At 37.0% G+C, this 27,268-nt stretch overlaps 1 protein-coding gene across 2 annotated transcripts in view; it reads right to left on the minus strand.

Annotated features, from left to right (window-relative positions):
• Positions 1-992: 992 nt before the first annotated feature.
• Positions 993-27,268, minus strand: part of SMAD9 (SMAD family member 9) — a 38,300-nt gene continuing 12,024 nt past the window's right edge. The window contains exons 2-7 of one of the 2 annotated variants that reach the window (XM_007436496.4): positions 21,007-21,584; positions 16,030-16,275; positions 15,178-15,288; positions 11,810-12,031; positions 9,675-9,931; positions 993-5,200 (exon numbers count right to left, since the gene is read on the minus strand). In XM_007436496.4, coding sequence (XP_007436558.1) covers positions 5,057-5,200; positions 9,675-9,931; positions 11,810-12,031; positions 15,178-15,288; positions 16,030-16,275; positions 21,007-21,418 — 1,392 coding nt within the window. In that variant the 5' untranslated portion in view covers positions 21,419-21,584 and the 3' untranslated portion in view covers positions 993-5,056. Of the gene's footprint in view, positions 5,201-9,674; positions 9,932-11,809; positions 12,032-15,150; positions 15,289-16,029; positions 16,276-21,006; positions 21,585-27,268 lie in introns of both variants that reach the window. The other variant, XM_007436495.4, reaches the window with a different exon arrangement.

The raw sequence follows: 27,268 nt of genomic DNA on the forward strand, positions 1-27,268 counted from the left end.
TGTTCTCACCATTTGGTCCCTCCAACCAGGCCAGAGCATTCGTTCACTGAATCTCCCCACCCACACCACATGTAACACATACCAAATGCTGCTGGTCATTCCACCCCTCACTTTAGGAAGGAGCTTTAGGATTATTCATCCATGTATGGTTCAGTTAACAAAATCCCATTCTACCCTAATTTAAGGAAAAAGACTTCAAGAGTAAATAGTTGCTACTCTTACTCTTGTCTTAGTTCCATTATGAGGGGAAAAAAATCAATTCAATTACTTTAGATAAGCTACCAATTCTGCTACTTGAGCTAGATCAGTGATGGCGAATCTTTTAGGCTCAGTGTGTCAAACATTTGGAAAATGACTCTGCTGGTGTGTCACCTCCCCGTCCCAAACAAAAGAGAAACAATTCTTTATGTATTTATTTTTAAAAAATACAGTCCAATCATGTGAGGTGCTATATACAGTATTATATAAAGAAACCTCAAATAATTACAAAAATGAAATACAAGTAAAACAAACTCAGTTACTTTGGTAACGCAAACAGGGAGAATAGTTGTTCGGTGTTGGTGAACGCTGGTGTGCCACCCAAAACATCGTGGCATGTCACCTTTGACAGGAGTGTCATAGGCTCGCCATCACTGATCTAGATTCTATTACAAGTAGTATATACAAGAATTGTTTGGGTAATAACTCCTCAAATATTGGATGTATCATTTTAGTACACTGTAAATTTTCAGATCAAATACTGTAGACTGATGCCTTCTGATTCTCTGCAAATGAAGGCACTTGTAGAAATCTCTTGATGTGCAAAATCCTTAATGTGGTTTCACAACATGGATCCTTGGATATGTGTGGGAGAAAAGCACCTATTATTCAGAGCACTGCTTGCTCTACTCAAATGCTTGGATGTTTACATATGCTGCTAGCTGGAGATTTTGTGGGAAAAGTATGAGACATAATATTCAATCCATTACAAAGTAATGATGATACAAATAAGACACTGTAAATAGCATTTTCCTTTAATTTTCCACATTCTGAAAACATCATTGCTTCTCAAATTTCAATTTATGAATCTAAGTTGAAATCTTTGTTTAAAAAATTTGATCTTTTAAGAGAGCTAGTTGTCTTCCCTACTTTTACCCACACACTTTATTTGGACACCTAAAGAGTTTTAGACATTTCTTTCAATGGGCCAACCTCCAAGTATGCATATGGATCCTGCCTGTTTCAAAGATAGTTCTGCAGATACCTATCAAGTACCCAGACTTAAATAAATCAGAGAAAATGTGTAGATTTTATACAGAATTTTTTAGGTTGCAATCCTATATAGCATCCCAGTAGTCGTGCAATGCTCTCAAACACACCTTCGAAGAGTCCAAGTAGAATTACAATGCTTATAACTGCAGCAGAAACTACGTGGTTTCCTTAATGCTGAAATTCTAATGTCATTGGGTTAAGGTTTAGATCTGTAGGATCCATATGCTTTTTATTGTTCCTGATCCATCCTTGGTAGGGGCAAAAATCTATGCAGCTCCACTGCAAACCATCAGAAAGAAATCATACCAATCAATAAGGCAAGTAGGAAGAAAATACGTATCTTCCTTTTCAGCTGGCTTTAAATAAAAGTGATCCAGTGCCTTTGGTTCTCAGTCTCTAACAGGATTGCTCCTCTAGAATGTCAGAGCATCAACAATTCTACCTTATTCATAGTTATCTTCTTTTTATAAGATTCTATTTCTTTTAACTTTAATATTGGATTGTTTTTCCATACACAATCTACCCAGGTAGCTTCTTCATGCCCACAGCTTCTTTGATAGCAATAACAACTATCTGGATCATTCATGAATAACAGGATTACTTCCTCCCCTCCACCAGCAGCTAATGGAAAGTAAGCCTGAGAATAAATGATCTCTAATGAAGTCTCAGAATCATTAGTAAGGTTCAATTTCTATCAGTAAAAACTGGGATTATTTTTTTTTCCTACAGATTTTTTAGTAGGAAAATAGTTGACCTGTATATAATAGATCATTTAGTTTTTCATGAGACAGGCTTAATACCATACAACTTTCAGTACTTCTAGATTGTTCCCAAAAAGGCTGGATGCGTTTTGAATTATCAACACATATCACTGCTATTAAGAAATGTTTTTCCTCTACACTAGTTGCTGATGAATGGCTTTTCTACCAAATGACTTTTAAATTTTCCAGCAGACCTTTTCAAAGCATGGCATATTTATGAACACATTTAATAGCTTTAAAGTTACTTTTTGTTAATATCTATACAAAAACATTTGGACACAGAAAGGTCTGTCTAAAGGGACCATTTTTATGCAGGCAGTCTTAGCTAAATTCTGAAAGAAGTGATCATATGATTTTTTCAACTGCAATTCGTCAGTAAAGATTTCTCTGTGCATACTGCATTCACCCACTTTTCATGGCTGAACGGGGCTCTTGGTTTACAAGTTCCCAGGACAGTTCTTTTACATTGGCTGTATCTTAGCTAGTTTTTTCCTGTTTGTCTACCCTTCCAGAAAAACAAGCCAGGCTTGTAGGCATAATAATTATGTATCAGTAAGGATTTAAGACATTTGTGTCTCACATTGCTTGAAGATATCAACACTGCAGTAGATGTCACTGAAATTTTTATTTGAAACACCATTTTTTGATTTGTTATGTTTATAAATGTCTTGTTCACAAGTGTATAAAGGAACTACTATGAATGCATATCCTTACAAATATTATGCACTGTTTACTTTATGACTGTGTTTACACAAAACACTGAGGTTAAGTTACCAATGGTTTATCCAACCAAATTTCTTGTATTTACAAATACATTACACTATAAATTGGACAAGTGGGCTGGGTTTGCACTATACACTAGGCTATATATGACTGACTAGTTTGTGGTTCAGTGTGTCATGCAAAGGCAGCTTATGACCAATACATATCTATCTATTTTTCTAAATCAGTTTTATCGTTTTTGTAATGTAATATAGATTCTGCACATACAGTTTAGTTAAACTGTAAACCTTAAGAAGAAATGAAATTCAAAAGTAGTTTGTCATAATTCTATTAGGACTTAAAACTTACTTTTTCATTTTATTATTTAGTCTTAATTTAGATTTTTCTTCCAGCTGCACCTAGATCTGTATTTACCTGTAAGTAGAAGGTAAGATTTCATACATCAAATTAAACTATAGTTCACAGAAACACCACAAAATTGTATTCACCTGGAAGGTGAATTTACTCTTTATATTCACTCTTTGGCAGTGCTATGAAGCTATCCCTTTGATAGTTACATTTGATATACTTTAACAATGAATTGAATAATAAAACTTCTAATAATAGAACTACAATCTTTATCAGTTTTCCAAAACTTATCTCCTGTCAGATCTTTAATTCTTCAGAAGACAGGCTGCAGAAATCCATACATATTGTACATAGGAGACCTAAATCCCATTCTCATCCTCTAAGGTATTTTGCTTACACAGTCTGATGTCATTAAACTATTTTTCTCCATAAATCACTTGCTTCTAGGTTAGCAATGGAGGGGGAGGTATCTATCTGTCAAAGGGTTGGATTTGGACAGGGGTATCCCAGAGCAAGAATATTTTAAAAAAATAATAACTTGGTAATAGTACATTCAAGGGCAGGACACTGAGCCAAACTGATGTTCTAATTAGCAGAATTATACAAAGATGCTGTACTTAGACTTAAGTGCTATCAGATGATTTTCCTCTTCTGGCAAATGCATTTTCAGTTTTTGTTATTACACTTGATCCCTTTTGCACACTGATGCAGCAACTCATTTTTTGGGGCTATTCCAGTGTATTTTTTATCATTCAATATCCATGTACAAAGTGACTAATCAAATAAGTAACAGGTTATAAACTGAAGGAAAGGTTAGCACATATTAACTATATATTACCTTCTACTCAGAATCATTGCAGATGACAATTACCCTAATTTTTTTATGCTTATCTATAATTAGGATGAGTGGGAGGAGAGTATTTTTACTGAAACATTATTTACTTTATAAAGGATGAATTTGAAGAGTTTGAGTGAAGTTGGCAACATGAATCTGAAGAAACAACTATGTTTTGTATTAAGCAAATTGCGGTTGTCATGGTCAACTGTACATTTTTAGTATCAAGGCCCATAATGTCCAAGGGTAATTAATGTCTTGGGGTTAAGATATTGCATAAGTCTTCCCTTCCACTGCAGCTGAAGTATGTGTGAAGGACCACAGTGCCCTGCTAACTGGGCAGAAGTAAGTCATTCTAGATATCACTGTACAAAGAATGGAATTAAAAATATATTAACCATAGCAGCTTCATATGCCCTCTTCCCCACCCTGCCTCATCATCACAGAACAACATAAAGAGTCAGGAAAACACACATTTTAGTAATTCTGGGAATTGGATAGGTGATTTTTTTACACCACAGAGCAGGAGTTATATAGTTCAGTCTGAGTTTTCTCTTCCAAACCAGATAAAGATACCTGGTATTTGGAGAAGGTTGCCTTTGCAGGCTTATAATTGTTACTCAACTGTGCAAAATGTAACCTTTGTAATCACAAACAATATAGTTTTATGTTGAGATCCACATGCCAGGAACAAAATGGAGAACCACAGTCATGATACTCTGATTCTGAGTTTCCAAAAGCATGATATCAAGAAACTGCCCCTGTGTATTTTAGGCAGAACTACTACTTGCTCCATTTGAAAACAGCATTATTGTTTGCAGAATTTAACATTGATATATAATCATATTTTTTACAAAGTGCGAGCAATACTGCTCTCATTCCATACCAAAAAATAGGCAGCTGGGCATATTTGTATAGTTCAGTCTGAATTTTCTCTTCCAAAGCTCATCAACAGACGGAACACAATGGAACTTACTGCCATCTTATTATCTAATAAAACATGTAATACAGCATGAAAAACACTAATAGTATGATTATATATACAGTCATATTTACAGCTATATACAGAAATTTAGGGGAGAATCCTACCAGCCAAGACCTGCAGCAGTATTTGTCCCCCAGTGTATGGTGATAATTCTTATGAAACAGAGGAAATTGGATTATGTGGGGAACCCATTTGTGTCAGCACCTTATCTAGCCATTGCAAAGGTCCATGAAGATGGATCTCAATCCAACATGGAGTACTTGTAACATCCTGGCGATGATATTCCGCTCCCCAGCCCTACAAAAGAGACAAATAATCGGCATAGGTTCAAAGAGATCATTGTTGTATTCTTCATTCCATTCAAGAAAACACTGCTGCATCCATAGGGAAATTTCTGCTGCATCTTTAACCATTATTCATTTTCTAAATAAAGAATATATTCATGTGTTTGCACTTTCTTACATCTTTTAGAAGCAGTATTTGTTTGTGGGATGATTAAATAAATTGTCACTTAAAAGGATTTTAGTCAAATACCTTTCCTAGGAAAACTATGAGCTTGGAAGTAATGATAAATAGTACAACTGTGGATAGCTGATTTAGACAAAGCATGATCTTTAATTCTGCCCACACCATATATGAATAAATGAGAGAGTATTCATATATTTTTGGCTATGTGGGAAAATGTGGGTGAGGACTTGAGACAATACTTGCTGTTTTAAAAGCAGGTTATTTTACTATCTCATTTTATATTTTTGACTAGACATTGTTTATGATGGAATGTTTTAACTTTTATCTTCTATTTGTAAGTGGGAAAAATGTAGGATGTAATAAAAATATATGGACTTGGAGCAAATCCCAGCATTAGTATTAGTTCAACAATTTAAACAGCACCCTTCAGCAAAGATGAATTAAGGAAATTGAGTTTAATATGGAGTTACGTCTATCAAACTCTTGGTTCATTAAATGGTTTTCCATCTCCCTCTGGTGGAGGCTTGATAATCATTTCAGGTTGATGTTGCATTAATTCTTTTCCTACACAAAGCCACACAACATTGCAGTTTTAATTATGCCACTTTTTGAAAATGTAAAGATTATTCCTGTAAGTAAAGTCTCTATAATGTAGTCTCTCAGAATGACTGAATCCTTGGTTATGTTTTCAAAGTGAAACTTGAATCTAAAGAGAGTGGGTGCCATGTAATCACAGCACAGACCAGCATAAATACCTTTGTGCATTTTAGGCAGATATACCATCTTCTTCCAGAAATCAAGTTCAGAGTAAACTTATTCTTCCAGGTTAAAACTGAGGGAACCATACAAAGCCAGTTTGGTTAGTTCGCCTTGTTCTTAATAATCATAACTATTATTAATTAATTAATTATTAATTTAATGTTGATGCCATCCGACTCCAATCAACTCTATAAGGTAATCTAATTTTAACCGTTGTACTAGCCTTGCTTATTGTTTTGTTCTGATTCTACACGCTGACTGCTCAAAAAAGGAAGGCACATTTCTATTCTAATGTATTAGGATTAGGAATACGATAAACAATGAAAAATCTATCACCCTGTTTGCTGTGTGGCTCTGACAGTGAGGAGAGCCAGGAAGACTCATCCTTTGCTTTATGGAGGAAGAATAGGAGTGAATTAATATGTTTTTTTTAAAACAATGTTTAGCAAACATTTGGTTAAATAGGCATGAAAAGCACAAGGGGGCAGGAAAGTGGGAGAAATCCAAAAGCACAGGAATAGGCACAGATCCACCTTCATTGGAGAGTCTGTGCTTGTGTTTGTTGACAAGACAAACAGAATTCAGAGTCAACAGATGCAGAATTCATCCTAAAGTAGAAAAGCCATCTCTTCTCCTGTTTCCAGATATGCCTGTGTGGGTCCAAAGAAGTGCACTACAGTATCATCAGATCTGTCCTCCAGGCAGTTATGAAAGCTATAAATCTTATATGATAAATTAATACTATAATGTGGCTACCTTTTTCTTAATAAATCTCTTTTATGCAGTTCAAATACTTGCCATATAAAAGGCATAAGATATGCTCCATTAATTCACTATAATCCAACAGAAGCTTTCGTATTATGTTCAGTATTAGCACCATAGGAGGGTAAAAAAAAAAAAAGTTTTCCCCAAATATGATGCGTGGGCATGCTTCTCATGTCTCTATCCAGATCTTGTAGATTGAAAATATGCAGAGTGGTAACTAAGGTAATAAAAAGCTAATATGCTTCTATTTTTTGAGTTGCAAACACCTGGATCATCTTTTGTAAGAATTACAGTAACATTAACTGACAGTTTCCTTTGTTGTTATGCTTCAACATGCCACTGTAAAAAGGGGCTCCAGAAACATGTACATGTGAGGGACTACATCCCTGAAGGGTTTCTATACACACGACTGAGTAAAACTAAATGTTTCTCTGGTTTCCCAAAAGGTTTATACTCTTACAAAAATGATCTGGGGGTTTAAAAAATCTTATGATTCTTTAGAATTTCTCTGGCAACATCTGAGCTTAATTTATTGTTGAATGGAAAGAATATGACTGCTCTACTTGTTATCCAAATGTCCATCACTTTGCACATTCATTACCTAAAATGTCCTGGGGGGTGGGGTTCTTATTACATCTCTCCTTGGGATTTATCTGAAATGTGAAAAGTCAACCAGGGGCAAACCCCTGGAGAGAAGATATGAAGCACAGGGCTTACCCACATCTTCTTGCCACCTCCTATTTAAAATATGTGCCAGAATCCCCAAACCCTACCTATGAAAATTTCACTCAATGTTGCTTCTCCTTCAAAGAAAGTTTTGAAAACATTCTTTCTCAGCCTCCCTTCCCATCAAATGGAATGAAAAAGGTAGAATTAAAAATGCAGAAGCAATATTTGGCAGGACTAGTTCTGAGAGTTGAATTTGAGTGAGTGGATTTAACTCAATTTTTCCCTTGCAAAATTCTGGACTCAGAATTGTAGATCTCTCAGATCAGCATTGTATCAAAATCAGCAAGATGGCAGATGGAGCACTCTTGTTCAAGCACTCTGTCAACACTGCATGCTTGTTCAAAAGGGGATTGGGCTTCCATAGCAATGCTTCATCTGCCATCTTGCTGATTTTGAACCCTTTCTTATAGACACTGCTATCGCAAGAGGCTGAAATTGTGGCCTGTACTTACTCCATTCAAAGGAAAGAATTTAGCATTCACCCTGTCTCCTCCAGGGCCAGACAGAAGATATAGTTATTTAGAAGAAGAACTATAGAGCTCTTTCTCTATCAGAGAGTATGCTGCTGAAACCAAGAAGGCAAATGCAAAGAAACCAGCATTAACATACCCATTATGTGTCTTCATGCAAATTCAGCTTTTGGAAGAAATGCATTCAAAGTTTAATTGCATACATTCTTAGGGAAGTCTCTTGCCTTCCCTTTCTGTTTACAAACAAAAAAGCAGCTTCAGTTTGCAAACCATGATATGTTTTATTCATAAGATGCAAACATATGGTGTTTCCAGGATTTGCAGGATTCAGAGTAAGTAGGCAGAATCAATTCACTTCTGCCAAAGGATAACCTAATTGTATTGTGTAGGCCAATCCAAAAAACTGCTTCAGATACCGCCATATTCACTTATATCAGAAATGCACAACTTTGGGTGGCAGGGTGATACACGTAACATTTTTGGTGGGTGCAAGGGCCAGAGTAGATAGTAAGAAAATGTAAAATATGTGTGATTAGCATTTGAGGGGGGGGGATACAGAAGGGATGAGGGGATACAGAGTTGTTTTGACTTTTTAAAAAAATGATTTACATTTTTGAAAGAGCGAAGCACAGCTCTTTCTGAATTAATTGCTGAAACTGGATAAATACACAAAAAATACTACCAGCTGAAAGACCACCAATGGATGCAGTTACTTTTCATTTATAACAGCAATGAAACCATCAGCAGTATTCCTAACCTTGATTATTTGGAAAAAATTATGTGAGCTAGCAGGCCTCACTCACAAGAAAGTATGTATAGCAAAGCAGCTTTTATAAATTATTTTAGCTCAGCTCTAGTTCTGATGTTCTCATGTCCCAAAGATTCTGAGGATCACATATATGGATTTTGGTCTTAGGGGCCATTCTAATCTTGCACACAATCCTGATGAATAGTGGACCATCCATGCAAGCCGGAAAGAAAGTTGCCCTTACCACTGTATCAAGAGATCCTAGTTTAGTGAAATACCCCAATAACTTTTGCAATATTTCATTGGGTCTGTGAGGAGACCCTATATACTCAAACCTTGGGTATGTCATCAAAGCAGCATAATCATAGATGAGGGTGCTAGAGGAAATCTTTTGAACAAGGCCTGGGAAAGGTAAAAATCAGGTTTGCCTGATTCATATACTGTGGCCACCAAGATAAATGAACTGAAGGACCAGGTGATAATTGCTGTTAATGGAACCCACATGCTGTCCAGAAGCCTCTAGTGCAAGTATGGCTACATTTGCAATAACCTTTTACACGAGTAAATTAAAGTCATCTCTTTTTATTCCCTCTTGGAGAGGTGATTTGTAATCGAAGAGACTACTCCTAGTGGCAAAACAGTGTCACAGATTACAAAAAGTGATAATTTTTCACTGCTTACTTGTGTATGGTGAAGTATCATGAAAATACGAAATTTAGCACATCCCATCCATTCATCCATTCCAGGCTTTGTGACTTTTAAAATGTTCTTGAAACAAAGAGGCTAATTAGACCTTTGCAATTTCATAATCAAAACTAAAGAAAGTTCTTACTTTAACAAAGCTCATCCGGATGGTGCACATCTTGGTTAGCTCATACACCACCTCGAAGCCATGGTTAACCGACTGGGCAAGCAATTGAGCAAAGAGTTGGTTGTTGAAAATCTTCAGGCTGCATCCACTGGGGATTTTGCAGACAGTGGCTGGGTGGAAACCATGCTGATAGTTACAGTTGCGGCTCTGTACAAAAATGCTGCTGTCGCTGACACACTCTGCATATACCTCTCCCCCAACATAATACAGATGAACACCTTTAAGAGAAAAGAGGTAACCAAGACTAATCTAATCTTCAATACAGATTAAAGTGAGATTTGTTACTTTTTTTTAATCCATCTGTTATGTATTTTATGACATACTAACAGTAAGGTATTATTATGTGATGGATAGAACACGCATACATAAATTGGCAAGATAAGGAGACTTCACAGTCTTAAAATTGAATCCTAAAGAAGTTGTTTTAGCTGTGTGATGATCTTTTTGGAACCCCCTTCTATGGATAGCAAAACATTCCCAGTTGGCATGCTTTTTACATGGAACCCATTTCTACCTATGCTACCCTATATCAAAATTAGGCTTAATCAAAATTCTGGTTGGTTAAAACTCTTGCTGACCAGACCACTTTCACTCTCTGTCCCCTTCCCCAAGTCTGACTACAATACTTTCTCTCCTGCTCATACATTTCATCATCTCTTCCATGCACATCAATCTATTATAAAACTGTTCTTGCTCTGCTAGTATTGTGATGTCCTACATAAAAAATTTCACTGATTTTCTTGCAGTCCACAGGCAAGCCTCTTACCAAGTTGTAAGCCATTGAGAATGCCCTCCCTGAACAGATACTTTTTTTTTTTTTATAGTGGAGGCCATATTGGCTGGCACGTTAAAGGCTGTGCCACAAAGTGGGCAGTGCTAGAAAAGAGTGGTATCAGGATGTGTAATTGATTAAATTGAATTAAATTACATTAATTGTTAAATGCAGCTAACGTGACAATTACCTATTTATATCATAATCTTCCTGTTTGGTCATATTAAAAATTACCATTGGGTAGCAATTTTTGAAAGGGCTCTGTGTATTGTAAGTAAAGCTTTCAGGGTCCACCCTGGGATTTTGTTAATGATTCTACCTATCACTTAAACTTTTCATATGCAGGTCTACAATAGCTGACAGCACCTACATATCCTTGGCTAGTCCCCCAAACTAAGCAGGATCAGACCTAGCTTGTATTCGGTAGGAGACCACCAGGAAATTTCCAACTGTAGACTAAATTGGGAAATAATAATAATAGTCCTATAAGAAGACAACATTAAACCACCTCTATGTTATTACTAAGAAAATTACTGTATGGATATGTCCTTGTGGTCACTAGGAGTCAAGCTCAAAGGAAGGGAATCATTGCCTTTTTTGCCATACACACACCTGCATGTAACACATAAATTACCCTGTGCCTATATTAAGTGCAACAGGAGTGTCTTTTCCTTGTGACTTGTTCTAAATAATTAGACTTTTTTCCCTGAGCCCCGCCATAAATTTTCATATATTTTTGCATTTCATGTTGTCAGGCCCAGCCCAAGAACATTGGTGAAACAGTCCAGTTGAGTTCAGCTCCTTTATTTGCTTACACCTTATAGACAGAATCTTGCTAAAGATCTAAATCTATACTACTGCAACTAGTGGATATACCCTGGGAGATTCTAGGGAGTGGCTATCCTGAACCTCTTTTGCTTTCCACACTCCCCCTGCAGACTGTGTGGTCTTTTGTCTCCTTTCCCTTCCTGGAATGCAGCCCCTCATTCCTGATAGCCCTGATCTCTGTTGCTATCTACCACATGACCCTCCTCTGTGTACATACATTCCATCACACATGTAGAAACTAGACTAGAAAGCATTTTTTTTTTGGTAAACTTTTTCAACACTTTTGATTTTAACTATATTGACTTTTTTTATACTTCTTTTTTTTAATTGTTGTAAATAGAAAGGCAAGGCATTCATTAGTAATAGTAAATTTAAAAAAATAAAGTAAATAATAACGTATACACTTTAGGAACATAGTTTTGAACTGAATAACTTTCTGAACACAAAATGATTCCAAGCAATGTTGCTTATTACTGCAGAAGGTATGTGTTCTTACCTTTTCCTATGTGCCTTCTGGTGTTTTCTATAGTAGAGTTCCTGTTAACATTGGACAGCAATCCAAGGCAGAACCTGTTCTTATTGTTTGAAGGATCTGTAAAGCCATCTATTAGTATACTTCGAGAAGAGGCCTGAAAAGTCTCTCCTACCCGGTTATTGAGTTCATAGTATGCAACTGAACACCAGTGCTGTGGTTCCTCATAGCAAACAGGTCGGAAGTCTGGAAGAAGAGTTCATGGGTGAAGAAGATGCAACCGGAATGTAGAAAGAAACACAATAATAACAATGTGACCAGTTACATATCCAAACTTCAAATAAACTCTTCATATATACATGCATACAGCAGGCATTGACAGAAATAGTGCAATGAAATGCTAACTCAGTTGTGTTATTTCCAAAAAAAAGGTGAACTTCATTATAGTAATCATTAGGAAAAGGACTGAAAATACATTTTTAATATAATAGTGTCCCTACTTAAATCTATGGTGTGTCTAAACTCAGAATACTGTGTACTGTACTGTTCTCATCTAAAAGGGCGTTACTGAACTTGGAAAGATGCAGGAAAGAATGAAGCTATTGTGGCCTTGCATATTTATTCTTCAAGGAAAGATGACAGCTTTAAGCTTTTTAGCTTAAAAATAAAGCAAGCAAGGGGAAAACATGACTGCGTTATATAAAATCATACGTGGTGTGGAAAAGTGTGGATAATTTTTCGTCCTTTCAGCATACTAGAAACTCTGGGCCATATTCTGAAAGTGAATGCAGGGATATTCAGGAATGAATGACAGATGTATTTCTTTATACAAGGCATAATTAAACTATGGAATTGGTTGTTATCGAATCAAGCAGTAGTCTAGCATGCACAAATCTGGGTAACATTCAAGGCAAAAAAAATAGATGGTTTTAAAAGGTGACTAGACAAGTGCATGGAGAAGACTGCTACAATGTTTATAGTCTTGATAGCTGCTTACTAGCTACAGAACCAATTAGGATGATTCTTGACTTGATCCAACAGGAGTCTTAATACCATTTTTCAGGAGGCAGCTCTCTATCAACTTATTTTCTTTGTTTTCATATTGTGTGTATTCTAATCACTGCGCACCACATGGAAGCAGCTAAAAATGTTATCTTGTAGTGTCTAGTAGGGTGCACTGGAGAAATGTAATAAAGTCTGATTTTTAATACAGGCTTAATGTGCATTTCCAAAATTTATATACAAGCCAAAACACAGTTATACCACACAATACCTGCAGTATTCTGAATTGTGATACAGCTCAATTAATATGTATAAAGGAGAAAAACAGATGGAGGGAATGTTTGTAAAAGGTTTTTTGTTAGGGAAAGTACATGTAAACATCTGCATATTAGCAGAATGCATGCAAGTGGATATAAATTTGGCAGGCAATTTTTTAAAACACTTACAAAAGAGGGCAGAAACAGGGCAGGACAATCTTAAGTTGGAAAAAATGGGAAACTATACAAATCAAATTTTACATAGTCACCTATCTCTGGTGCCTTTAACTACGTAAGAAGTGATGAACTGTAGAGTAAACCTGCTCCAGCTGTTTAGAGTCAGAATGGATTGGACAAAAGTTGCATAAATAAAAAAATAAAATAAACCCAGGCATGTCCAGTCTTCCTTAAACTGCTCTTTGCCATGACAGAGGGAGCAGTGCTGAACATCTAAAAAGCCTACAAATCATCTTCTATGTAACTACTATGAAGCTCTCAGTCATTCTTTATTAATTTTGCATTTAGCTCATTTGTGAAGAAGTGGATTTGATTCCTCTGCACATACAAAACTGGTATTACTTTTATCTTCTAACTGGTGATAAGATGCACAAGCTTCTTACACACAGTCCATCTGATGAAGTGGCCTATGAGCCCAAAGCCTTATATTATGCAATAATACATTTGCAAATAAATTAACAGGGCTTTTCCTCTGCAAGGGACATATACTATACATACAACATTAGAGTCTCTCTCCCACACTGAAAAGCAGGTGCGTGCATGGCACCGTACGGTTACTTGCTGTTGCATGTTGTCAACACAAAGTCAATAAACAGAGTTAGCACCTGCACATCTCTTTTTCAGACATGAAAATGTGATAATGCTGAAAAGTGAGTTTACTTTAATCTGCTTTCTCATATCTGTTTCTGAACTATGTGTATCACCATAATTATTTCCAGAAAATCTGGATATTAAGTATTGTGGACAGGTTTGATCACCATATCTTATCAGAAAATGACAGCTACTATAAATAATTTAATTAAATTCAAGCAGCCTTATCCAAAGAATGAAAAGACTTAATCAGGGAAATTTTAGATGGGGGAGAAGGATAAAACAAACAAACAAACAAACAAACAAAAAAAACAAAAGCAAAAGCAAATGGATACAGGAAGAATGGCAGCAAAATTATTTTAAGCTTTGACTCGCTTAACTCCTATTGAATTCAGTCGATCCACTATAAATGAGAACATGGGCCCAATCCAATAAACTTAACTGAAAGAAAATAAAGGAATTTTTCACATACTAATTTGCAAAATTTCCTGCCATAGAATGTTGTATAGTTTGCTTAAGTAGCTTTGGAGCTGTGCTAAGAAATGAAAAACTGTTTGAAAATATGGGATAATTCAACAGCATCATATATTTTATTTTAAAAAGAAATATCCCTTGGGTTCATGCTTACAGTAGTTCATGAAATTCTTGCCAATATATCAAGGATGGACAACCTGCACTGTGTTGTATGTTCACCCAACTCCAGCCTATTTTGGCAGTTGCTACTGCCCTGCAAAACTGTTTTGCCAAATTTGGTGGCAAAATAACAAAATTCACAGGTGGAAAAATACTCTGCCTCAACTTGATGATTTTTTTTAAAAAATCGTTACTCAGTCAGATGTGTCATGCTGTTTTATCAGTGATCAGGGAAGCAGAAGACGGCAATCAGTTAAAAAGCCATATTTCCTACAGATCAACAGGTTATGACTGAAAGTTGAAAGAAGTCTTTCTGCTTCCATGGGACTTCGTTTATCAACTTAAGTGAGTTTCCCCAGGTTGGTGCCCTCAAGCTGTGTTGGAGTTCAATTCATATAATTCCTGGTCAGAAAAGTAATGGCTGGAATGTTTGATTTTTTCCCCTAACCTCAGAGGAAAATCACTCAAATCTTCAACAATACTACCAATATTCAAATCAAGTCAAGACTATTCTGGTTTGAGTCTATCAAGAGGAAGTATTTTGGTTAAGGATCCCTTTGGATGAAGATTCAATACTTCATGGGCTACCAATCAGGTCTGGGCCAAGTCTTTCCCCTAGGGAAAAAAATACAAGTCTTTACATACTTTCAGGTTCTCCATCAGTAGATTTACCTCCATTGGGCAATGACAGCACTAATGGACTGTCTGTAAACGCATGAACAGGGCATCCATTGTGGTTTCGTGGCGTTTCTCTGGCATTATAAGGTGGAGGAGGTGTATCAGCTAGAAAAAAGAAAACAATACTGGGCTTGGCATTTCATGACCTGCCTATATAAATAAAAACAAATGGCCTCAGAGACCAAAGCATAGATATGTACAAAGCAAATTGTATTGCATTAGATCAGATGCTTACAAATAACTTCATTTAACATGCACATAAAGCCCAAAGAGTCCAAATTCTCTATTTTAACTTCCAAGAACACTGGTATATTAATGTTTCTCTTGACTGTCTGAATAAATCTATTTAATTTATACACAGATTTTATAACAGGAGCTCAGGACAGCATACATACTATTTTTTCCTACTACAAAAAAAAATCCTGTGAGATATACTGGGCTGAGTGAGTGGCCCAAAATCAACCAGGGAGCTTCTGTGACGAAGAGAACTAGAACTCCAGTCTCCTCACTCCTAGTTTAACACCTTAACTACTACACCACACTGGGTCTCTTTGGTAATCTTTGGTATAATGATTTCTTATTACTGCTGGTTTTTCTACTCTTTTTCTGTGGTTGCAGTCTTTAGAGCTGGTTGAGCTATAAAAACTGTAAAATAAATAAATAAATATGCCACTCTTCAACACAAATTCTCAGAGTAATACAGGTACTACCAGAATTATATGAACTTGTAAAAACTATATAGCTCTGAAAGTTGATTTTTGCAGTTTAATTATGCAGTTTCCTAAAGAGAAGTTACTGTAGAGTCAGCAGCACTAAACAAGTGTCCAGGAATAATATTTTGCATACCTGTGAGCTCATAAGGACTTCCTGGTGCAGAAGAACTTCCTGGGGAGTCTGGGTAGCTCGGTGACTGAGAATACATATTGGGGGATACTGGGAAAGGGGTGCAAGGAGGCTGCTGGAAAGAATCAGGGTAAGTTGCATTGTGAGGCATCAGTGGCTCACTATGAAGAGATGTGTTCCGGAATTTGGCAAGGAGGCTAAGATGTGGGTTGAATTCACTATGTCTTGGAACCAATACTGGAGGTAACACTATAACAAAAGAACAGAATAGATGTTTTGAAAGTAGGTAAGAAACTCTTCAGAGTCTCAGGCAAAAGTATCTCATTACCCATCTCTTGAACTTTCAAACAGACATTACAGAGACTAGGATATGGTGCTTTAGCTCTAAGCTATAGCCTCGCTAAAACTACAAACTATGTATTTTCCAAGATCTGGCACATCTGTCACATTATCCAATATAGTCCATCTTAGGCTACCTCTGGATTGCCTGGTCATAAGCAGGTAAACTGAAATAGTGGTTCATTTATTTGGAACCTCAAGTCTGGACTACTCTAATATACTGTTCGTGGCACTACTTTAAAGGTGAAAACTGCAGTAAGTACAAAAGTCCATAGCTAAGTTTCTTAAAAGATAAATTACCACCAATATATGATGGTTCTGAAGACACTTCATGGCTGCCACACTACTTCTGAGCAAAATTCAAGGTATTGGTACTGAGTTATGATTTTGTGAGCCTGTCCAATAAAGATCTTCTGGGGAAGCTCTCATGAGGTTGCCATAGCTGGTTGTCATATCTGAGTGTCATATGGGGTACCACATGTAGTGAACCAAGAGAAGGCATTAAAGGAAACCAACAATGGATTCCTTCCCTGTTCCATTACAATTAGTCCTGGACTTTGTTAACTTTCTAGATGGCTTAAGATGTATTAATTCACCCAAGCTTTTGGTTAGCTTGGGGCTGCTATGCTATGTCTTCTGTTCTGCTTTCAAATTATTATCTGGTATATTTTTAAATGGTTTATGGTTTTAAATTTTTGCTGGTTTTGGAAGGTTGCATTTGAATTATTTATTTTTTAAACATATATTTTTAAAAGTAATTTTTAAAAGTAAGCTGGGTGTGGGTTGGCTTTAAATGAGCTGTATCTGTGTTTGGGGATTATTTTTAACAATGAAAATGTGGGATAACAGTTTTATAAATATTTTTTTAAAAAAATTCCCTCTACATATTAGAAATTCTGCAAATAGAAACTCTGAAAATCCATGTCTCCTGTTCCCCACATTCCAGGTTTCTCACCATTTCTACTATCGTCACTGCATTTCACCACTCTGTCAGATGGTTAGACAGGTAATCTATGTGGGATGAAGTTGTCTAGCCTGCCACTCTTCATCATCACAGATTGGTGGTTTCCTTAAGAGTGGAGGCCTGATCACCAGTGCCTCAGAGTCACTCAAGTTAGAATCACTTTCAGACTGCAAGCAAGGAGATAAACCTCTTCAACCAGCTTACTGTATTTTAGCTCATGAGATTAAAAAGAGACAATTTTTTTCCCGTCTATAATATATAAAATAATTTAAGGATGACTACCATAGAATCTAGCCATGTGTTATACAGATTAGAAGGTGTCTTTGCCTAGTATGTGGAAAAACCATGTAAATATAATTTTATAAAGCTATTCTGTTGGATGCTGCAAAGGATTTATGGCATGACTGAAGGGAGATATTGGTAGAGAACATTTATGTTGGAATGCAAAAAGCTAAAAGGTTTTGGAATTTGTCACCAAAACAGTATTAAGATATTTTACACCAAATGATCCTAGGGTTTGTTTGTTGTTGAATTATACAGACAGTCCCTTACTTACCAACAGGTTACGTTCCAAAAGGCTGTTCATAAGTCTGTTTTGTTCATACTGTAAGTCCAACCAAGTAAAACATACTATAAAAAGTAAAAAAAAAAAAAAAAAAGAGGAGGAAGCAGGAGACAGGGCAGCGGTGTGGGCAGAAGAGCCATCTTCTGCTGCCAATGCAAGGAGCAATAGCACACAGGCTGTGGAGAGCGCAGTGAGATGAGCTGGTGGGGCACAGTGTGCTCCATTGCCAGGTGAGGCAGGATGGCGATGAAATGCACCATGCCCCACCAGCTTGTCCCTTCACCCAGGGAACCACCTCTCCTGCCTCACCCAGTAAACTAACCCTTTCCAAGAACTCCAACTCCAACGCAAACCTCCAACCTCCCAGAAGGTGGGAGAAAGTGGGAAAGGGTTAGTTTGTGGTGCACCTGAAACTAACCCTTTCCTGCCTTCTCCCGACTTCCGGGTCCATCTTGTTCATATCAGTGAAAGTTTGCAACTCGAAAGTTCGTAAGTAGGGGACTGTCTGTATGGAGAACTATGAAGTGAGATACAGGAGATAATCCCACACTATGCAAAGGTACTGCATGTAGCTTTCCTGGCTGGGGCAGCTGGCAAGATAATCTGTCAACATCCAGAGAGACAAATGTTCCCCTCTCTCCTGCTCTAGTGGGATTGCAACAAAACTGTGTAATAGACTTCTTTCTTTCCCTCCCTATCATTATAAGTTACACATTTGACCTTCACTGATATTGCATGATTTAAGATGTTCTTTCATTATCTTAATCATCAATAATTAGTCAAAGAAATTGTCTGTGTAAATATTTACAATGCAATATTCCTGCTCAGGAATTGAGATTAGCTTTCAGAAAGATGATATTTGACATGCATGAATAATTTTTGGGAAGACTGAGTAAGGATTGCAAGAAAATAGGAATAAAGATTTTTAAAATCCCTTAAAATAGGCTGGATACTCAAAAGATCCAATGTTAATAATAATAATTCAAACACTGGCATTAGAATACACCTTTTGCTCAGGTTGGTAGATCTCATATAACTTGTTAGAGCACCTCTGAATAGCAGCTAAACATGAGGAGATAGATAGATAGATGATGTAATTTGGGCAAATGATGACAAGGTAAAAAGTTAAAGAAATCTGCAGGGACTCGTCCAGGCAATCACCTGGAGTCAAGAATGACTTGAAAGTACACACATACACACACACACACACACACACAGAGTTAAATACCAAACAGTGCTGAACTACTGCTCTATCTAATCTAGAGTTCTCTGTTAGTGATTTCCAACGAAAACATATTCACCAATTATATACTTCCTGCATAACATTTAGTGCAGTCCTAAGTAAGGAGCTAAAAGAACTTTACAATTTCAGCACCTTGGACAAGTACAAAACATAAGGAAAGCTATATGCCAGGTACACACAATTACAAGATTTTCAAAAAAGCAAATGAAAAGCATCTGTTTTGCTATTTCACCTATGATCTTGTGTGTAGTATCATAATGGCTGTTAAAAACCACACAAAGACACCCCCCCATATCTGGTATACAACTTATTAACAATGGGCCAATTTACATGACCAAACAAGCATGTTAAACATGATGGTACAATTCACCTAGGCTAAGCTGCATTTGTTGCACAAATTCTTATGTTTGTACCATTAACAATCACCTGCAGTTAAAAAAAAACTTTTTAAAACTACAGTGGTACCTCTACTTACGAATTTAATCCGTTCCGTGACTCTGATTGCAAGTCGATTTGTTCGCAAGTTGAAGTAAATTTTCCCATAAGGATCAATGTAATTACCGTTAATCCATTCCGGCGTCCGCGGACCACGCGTCAGGGGTGGAAAAACGGCCGCTGACCACGCGTCAGGGGCGGAAAAATGGCCGCTGACCACGTGGAACAGGCGGAAAAATGGCCGCGGACCACGTGGCACGGGCGTAAAATGGCCGCAGACCACGTGGCACGGGCAGAAAAACAGCTCGTAAGTCGAGGCAAGTTTGTAAGTAGAGGTAAATTTTTGGGGCTGGAGCTGATCGTATCTCGAAATTTTCATAAGTAGGGGCGTTCATAAGTAGAGGTACCACTGTACCTGATTAAACATAAAGGATCCATTGTCTAAGAGGCCACTAATTTTATTACTAATATATTCATTATTATTATTATTGCTACACTATTTTCAGCCATTCCATCCATGATGCTGAGAACTCACACTAACAAAATGTAAAGGGCTGTATAAAATAAATAAGCCTACAAAAGATCAAATCAAGCAGCTAAAAGAGGAGAGGAATACAATTAATCTAACCTGGAGCTTTTTTTTTTTTTAAATGTTTGGGTATCACCATTGCCATACAGTACAAACTTTCATTCACTGTTATTCTACCCATTATTTCAATATTTCCTTTGCCTCCAATTTGTATATAAACCAAGAAGTGAAGCATGCTCTTTCCTGACTAAGAATAATAAGAATTGTTGTTGCAGCCTCTATAAATATACTCTGATTCTAGAGACCACCCAGAGAATTACTACAACCACTCCCTGTATCAGCAGGATATTTTCTCTTCTTACCCACCCATATGAATTATGGGACCCTTATAAAGCATCAGAGAGTTATACAAACTAGGGCACCCACCAGTCAGCCTCTACCATCTTCTTGTTCACCATCCGCCTCTTCTGCAAATACAACTGTTGCAGTATAAGAGTGCCACTTACGCTGCAGTAATAATGAACTGATCCCACAAGTTAATTACAACCCTTTGCACACCTGTGATCAGGACTGGCTCATCAATACCAATAGATTACTAATATATTCACTTATTATTATTGCTATACTATTTTCAGCCATTCCATCCATGATGCTGAGAACTCACACTAACAAAATGTAAAGGGCTGTACAAAAATTACAGTTTAATAAGAGTAGCATCAGAATTCCCCTTATATTTTCTTCTCCAGATCTTGATCTTCCAATCTAATCCTGGCCTCTTTGACCTTTGATCTACTTCTTCCAATCACAGCTTGGGTGCAGCTTCCCTTTTTAGCAGATAGAATCATTATGAAATATGCAATCAAGGCAGTGCTATCCTTCATTAAAAATTTAGATGATTGACTTACCTGGGGTTTCCACCCTTCGATAATGGTAAGGATTAATGCAGACTTCTTTCTGCTTTGAGCCAAATGGAAATTCACAGCATTCCAGGGGTTTTAACTCATGATGAGACTGTAGATCAGGCCACCGCCACACTCTGCAGTAAATGACATGTGGCAAACCTTTGCGATGAGATACTTGCAGCCTTCCATCCAAAGAGCGTGGGATCGTCACACACTTACTGGGCTGCCCAGGACAGCTGAGTGCCCTTTCCAGTTCTTCCATGGCACCCTTTTTTTTCTTCAGCTTCTTTACCAAGGAGTCAACAGCCTTTTCTGCCCATTTTTCCTCTTCATCTCCTTGCTTCCAGCCCAACAGCCTCTTTACAGCTGGGCTGGTGAAGGAGAACAGAGAACTTATAGGGGTGCTGGAGTGCATAAGAATCTGAGGTTACCAGTATAACTTCAGTTATTCAATTTCTTTTTCTTAAATGAAGAGTCACAGTACTAGAAGAGATGCTCCTTCAAAAATCAGACTTTTCCACACATACTTGGGGATTTTGCTGGATATATTTAATGTTTGTGTCTTCCAACAGAGAACAATTCTACAACAGAAGAAAATTTTTGTCATACTTCTGTTTGCCTTCTTTTCTGACAGATTTTCAAACACCAAGAGTAAGATTACAGTTGCTGCAAAACATTATATATGTGTCCATTATATAATTACAATAAATTATAACTCTGCATCTTCTCACAAAATATATTTTTTAAAAAGCTAGGAAATACTTGTCAATAAAGTTGGAAAATTCCTTTTTTCTGAGATATTCCTTATCCAGGAAGTGATAAATAAAATAAAGAATACCTAGCAAAATTTTCTGTAAATACTATTTTCCAATTTTTGTAACAACCACCATTCTCCACATGCTGGATATGAGACTTTGTGGGGGATGCCTAATGTTTGCCAGAATGCCAGCACAATTGTACTGTTGTGACTAACAGCAAAATAAATAAGTCCATTGGAGTCCACTGGAATGGATGGCTATATTAAATCTAATAATAAAATTTCAAAAAATCAAAACACAAAGAAGAAAAGCAGGAAGAAAGAAAGAACTGAGAACTTATTAGAAAACTAAATCCTTCTGATTTCTTTGCCCACAAAGTGGATTTACAGTATATTTGCACACAGCTCTAGAAGTCTGAAAACTAATTTTCTCTAAGCTTCTTTCAACAGCACAGTTATGAATAAGTTCAAATCAATTAAATGAAAGTAAATTGGAAATAAAAGGGGGGAAAGCTATAATGCCACCAATCAAGTTGCGTAAATGAGCACCAAAGCTATATCTATAAAGGCATGAACCCGACAAAAAGGAGACCTAATAGAACAACCTTCCACAATGTGGATACCTGCCAAATGTATGGATTTCAGCACTCAGAATTCTCAACGGTCGCTATAATGGATGATAATGAATTCCATACATTTGGAGGGTACCCAGGTTGGTAGAGTCTCTTGTAGAATCTACAGTGGAAGTCCAAGTGCAAGTCCACCCATTTCTGTGACAACACAGTACAGGAATTCGCCCTCCACACAAACACGAAATATTGTGTATGTGATTCCATAGCAGTGGAATCTATGATCAATATGATCAAGTACCAAATATCAATGCATTATGCTGTAATTGTGGAAGAAGCAGGAAAAATTTGAAAGGTCACGAGGTATTTATCATTTGCATTTATGGGAGAACAGATCAAATATAATAAAACTGTTTTTTTTACAATGCTAACAAGGTATATGTAAAATCTTGCCGTCGGAAAAGTGAGAGATTACAATCCCATTCTTCTTTCTCAAGTGGAAAGAATATTTATATTGGGGCATATGGGGTACAACTCCATATGCCCCAATGTAAATCAATGTAAATTAAACCATATGTGTGTTTTTTCAGGATTGTACTGCAACTACAGAGGCTCAGCCATGTGAACCCAGGAAAAAACACAGTTTAAGGAAAGGCTGACTGTTCATACTTCAGGCTCCAGAGGCAGAAATAAAAGGGTTGAAATAAAGAAAAATTGGGTGAATCACAGTTTTTTGCTTACAAATGCCTATCCCCGGACAACATGCACACCATGGAAAATGTATTCTACTTTTACCCCAAATAAACCCACTGCATTCTAGAAGTTCTGCAGAGCTTCTCTCTGAATCAGCTACAGTTCAGCCCAAACGAAAGCCCACATTAATCCCAGAGTGATATTATGGGGTGAATCTGGCAAGACTGGTGTCAATTGCTCCCTCTTCCCTTTCTCAGGAACAAGGATACCCAATGCTGCTATTGCTTCCTTTATAAGCATGTATACTTATTTCTGGATGGTCTCAGCAGCTCCCAGCACAGTACGTCCCACTGGCCTGCAGGTCTCCAGATCTTCCTAAGGCCTTCCCTCCCCTCCCCTCCCCTCCCCTCCTCCCCTCAGTTGTCATCACTAAGGAAATCCCTCAGCATTTAATTTTTCCTGCTCTCCCCCCCCCAAAAAAACTTTTATGCATAGATAATTAATGTGCTTCTGGACCAAAACAGCCTTGTTTTGTTCCTATGCAGACCAAACATACATGTTTCTATTTGGGCATGAACCACCCAGAACCAGTTGTTCTATGCAGAGAGCAGATCATGTCTGAATTATTTTGCACACCCCTACCTTCCCTTCCTCCATCCCAGGTTAAGAGTAAATCTGAGGAAAAAAATGCAAAAATGATTTTACAGCTTTGGAAATATATTCAACAGGAAGAGTTTGAATACTGCTAAATAGGAAACAAATGTAATTCACTGCTGTATAGAATCTGTAACCTGTAACAATAAAGACACAAAAGAGTCTGGGATAAAAGACGCAATTAGAAGAAATAACACAGGGAAAATTGATTGTAGAATGTTTCATGTATTGAAAGAGTGAGCCAAAAATTATAGCATCAATGAAAAAAGACATAGATTAGTTCTTAGATTTCTTCTCTATACGAAGCAACACAATGATTTAACATTTTATACTAAGCTTCCTGATAAAATAATGTAACTTCTTAGGCAATCACCACGTTTCTATTTAAGAGTACTGTCCTGAAGCTTCATCTTTCTGCTTCCCATTTTCAACAAGTTTTAAAATTTAGATTAAAAAAAAAAAACTTTTCAGATCCAGTCAATAAGGCAGGTGTGACATCTGTATAATCTGTAATATTGTTACTTACAATAGGAGATATAGGAAACAAACATAACATACAGACATTAATGCAAACATAGCTAAATATATCAGAAATATATTATATACTGCTGGAATTGAAGATAAGTACATTTCTACATTTATCTTTAAAAAGGAAGAAAAGAGATATTTTAAAAATCCAAGTAATATTTAAAATGGATGCACACAGGGCTTCAGATGTTTTTAGACTGCAAGTCCAATCATTAGGAGTTGTACTTTTATTGCTTCTATTATTTATTATTATTATTATTATTATTATTATTATTATTCTGTACATTATGCATTGTTTTGACATCATCATCATCATCATCTCCTCAGCAGTGACGTGGTGGATTGCATCTTGCCTATCTCTAATCTAAAGCATAACCAGAATTAAAAGCCTCTCAGAAATGTCAAAACTAATTTCCTGGAGAAAGATCTCTGGAACTAAAAGATACCAGTATAAGAGTCAGCTCTATGCATTGCTGATTTTGATCTGACATTCCCAGATACAAATCTGTTTTTGGCCCTGAAATAAACTGAAAGGGAAAAACAGGAGTCTCTCTCTTTCTTTCTCAGCTTTACAGTAGACTTCCACATCCTAGAACCTGGCAACTGGTATTTGGAAGGATCGATAATGAAGCTCAAGCTCAGATATTTTGGTCACCTAATGCGAAGAGAGATCTCTTTGGAGAAGACCCTGATGCTGGGAAAGATTGAAGGCAAAAGGAGAAGAGGACGGCAGAGGATGAGATGGTTAGATAGCATCACTGAAGCAATGAGCATGAAACTGAGCAAACTCAGGGAGGCAGTGAAGGACAGGAAGGCCTGGCGCAATATGGTTCATGGGGTCACGAAGAGTCGGACACGACTTAACGACTAAACAACAACAACAATTACCTGGGAATTCTGAGAGTTTCAGTTCCAACACATCCTGGAGGTACAAGGTTGGAAATAGGTACCTTAAAAGCTTGTTAAGATGAAATTCAGATTGCTCTTTTAAGATTATAATGAGCTCTTTGGAGGGAAGTTGGCATCCCATTGTAATAAATAATAAATAAAAATGAAAACATTTTGTGGCATAGCCAGAACAAAAATGAAAAATTGGGTACCATCATTTTTAAATAACATAATGCAATTTTGTAGTCTAGCTTATATCCCTGTGGATTTGCTGCTCTATTCTGAAATGATGAAACCCACATTGCTTATGTAATTTAAAGACTGAAAACATCCATTAAACATAATGTAGAATGCTCTAGAGTTGGAGAAATTCTGAAGATCCTTCAGAGCAGCCACTGGCATTAAGGCAACGGTCTCAACTCCATTATAAAAGTGCTCCTTATCACCTGGGATGCAATGTGCAATTCCAATGAGCAAGCAAAGTACACCATCTACATAAGAGTGTCAGTGGGAAATAAATTTCAGCAAACAGAAATTAAAAATTAGTAGCAACCTATTGCTAATGACAATTATTTTATCACGTTGTTACTGCAGGAAGAATAAACGGTTCTGCTTCATCACGCCTTAGAATTCAAGCAGTGCCATGATACAGAATATTTCAGAGTTCAATTTCAGCACATACAAAATATATATTGCAAAGTAAACCTGGAAATACACACATAGAAAGAAATTTGACTTACTACTGTGCAGAACACAGAGTCAGCTATCTCTACACTGAGACTGTGCGGAGATTTATATGTATGATGTATCATCTATATTGGGCATGCAGTTGTTAGGTATGCAGGCTAAGTTTGCATTTATAACCATGCTTAAGGAATGCTAGTAGATGCTTATTCTTATTAGATGAGGAGCCATCTTTATAAGCATATAAAGCACTGCGGAACTGTTGTATGCCAGAAAGTTGGTATACTGGTTCAGGCTTTATAAAGAAACACAGGCCTTAACAAGCAGGATTAAATACAAATTGCAGTCACAGTGTAGAGTGGCCTGATGTCCAAATAAGGGGTGCAGATAGGTTTGAGTTTAACTGAATCACCTTACAAAACAATCAGGAATGTCAAAAAATTAAAAGAAATACCAGCCACCATGTTCTACATGGCCCCAAAAGATGGAGAATAGTTGCATGAAGTAGTCAATCAGAAAAAAAATAACATTTTGGCAACATTAACTCCTGACAGAACAATGGTCTGGACTCTGGGGGCCAGCTTTCAGGGGGCTTATACCATCACTTGCTACTCACTCAGAATTAAGCCCTCTGTTGCACTGGCTTTTGCTCTACTCATCCAGACTCAATTCCTTGCATGTGCAAACAAGAGCTGGGATAACCATTATAAATCACTACCATATTGCAGACCAGGGAAGGAGAACTTCCAGTCCATTGATCTAACCTCACCTAACCTGATACTTACCAGAATCTTACCCCTCCTGTTGTGCACAAACCCTCTACTGCCATATGTCCCTGTTTTTCTTCTCTTTTTAAATTTTTTTCTACAAGGAGCACTTCTGGAAGAGTTGTGATGTTCAACATTGCACAGCCCACACAATGATTGCTTTCCTTGTGCCTTCTACCCTTCATTGCTTTCTGGAGCTCTCTAAGAGCTTCTCTGCTTCTCAGGGCATTTTGTTATTCTGGACACTCATAACTGCAGTTTATGTGATGATCAATGTTAATTTATATAATAGCATTATTTTAATAACATCCAATTTCATTGTGAAGTAATCATTTCCCCCTTCCCCCCCTTCATTAAGAAGATGGATCCAATTGCTAGGTAATTTTCTGATTTGTTGGATGGCTAAATTACATCAGGAATGAAGGCATTACACTACTAAACAAGACAACAATTAGCCTCTATTATGAGACAGGCTTTTACTGGTCTCAGATTCCCATAATTGTTTGAAATTATGCTGGGTCATAACTAGGTCTAATTAGGAAGCTAAGAAGTTCTAGCTCTCTCAGGCCATCTTCTCTGTAAAAAGAATGCTGCATATACTTTGAAACCCAAGATCCTCTTCAACCGAACATCATCCATCCAAGATTTGATATATAATTGTCTATTTGTGGTTGTTTTCTTTGGGTTTTGTTTTGTTTTCCCTCTCCCCATCTGCATTTTTAAAA

The sequence above is a fragment of the Python bivittatus genome, unplaced genomic scaffold (assembly GCF_059951505.1).
Source record: "Python bivittatus isolate LINGU-HERP-01145 unplaced genomic scaffold, Pbiv_v1 ctg000340_np1212, whole genome shotgun sequence".
In the NCBI taxonomy this organism is placed as follows: domain Eukaryota; kingdom Metazoa; phylum Chordata; class Lepidosauria; order Squamata; family Pythonidae; genus Python; species Python bivittatus.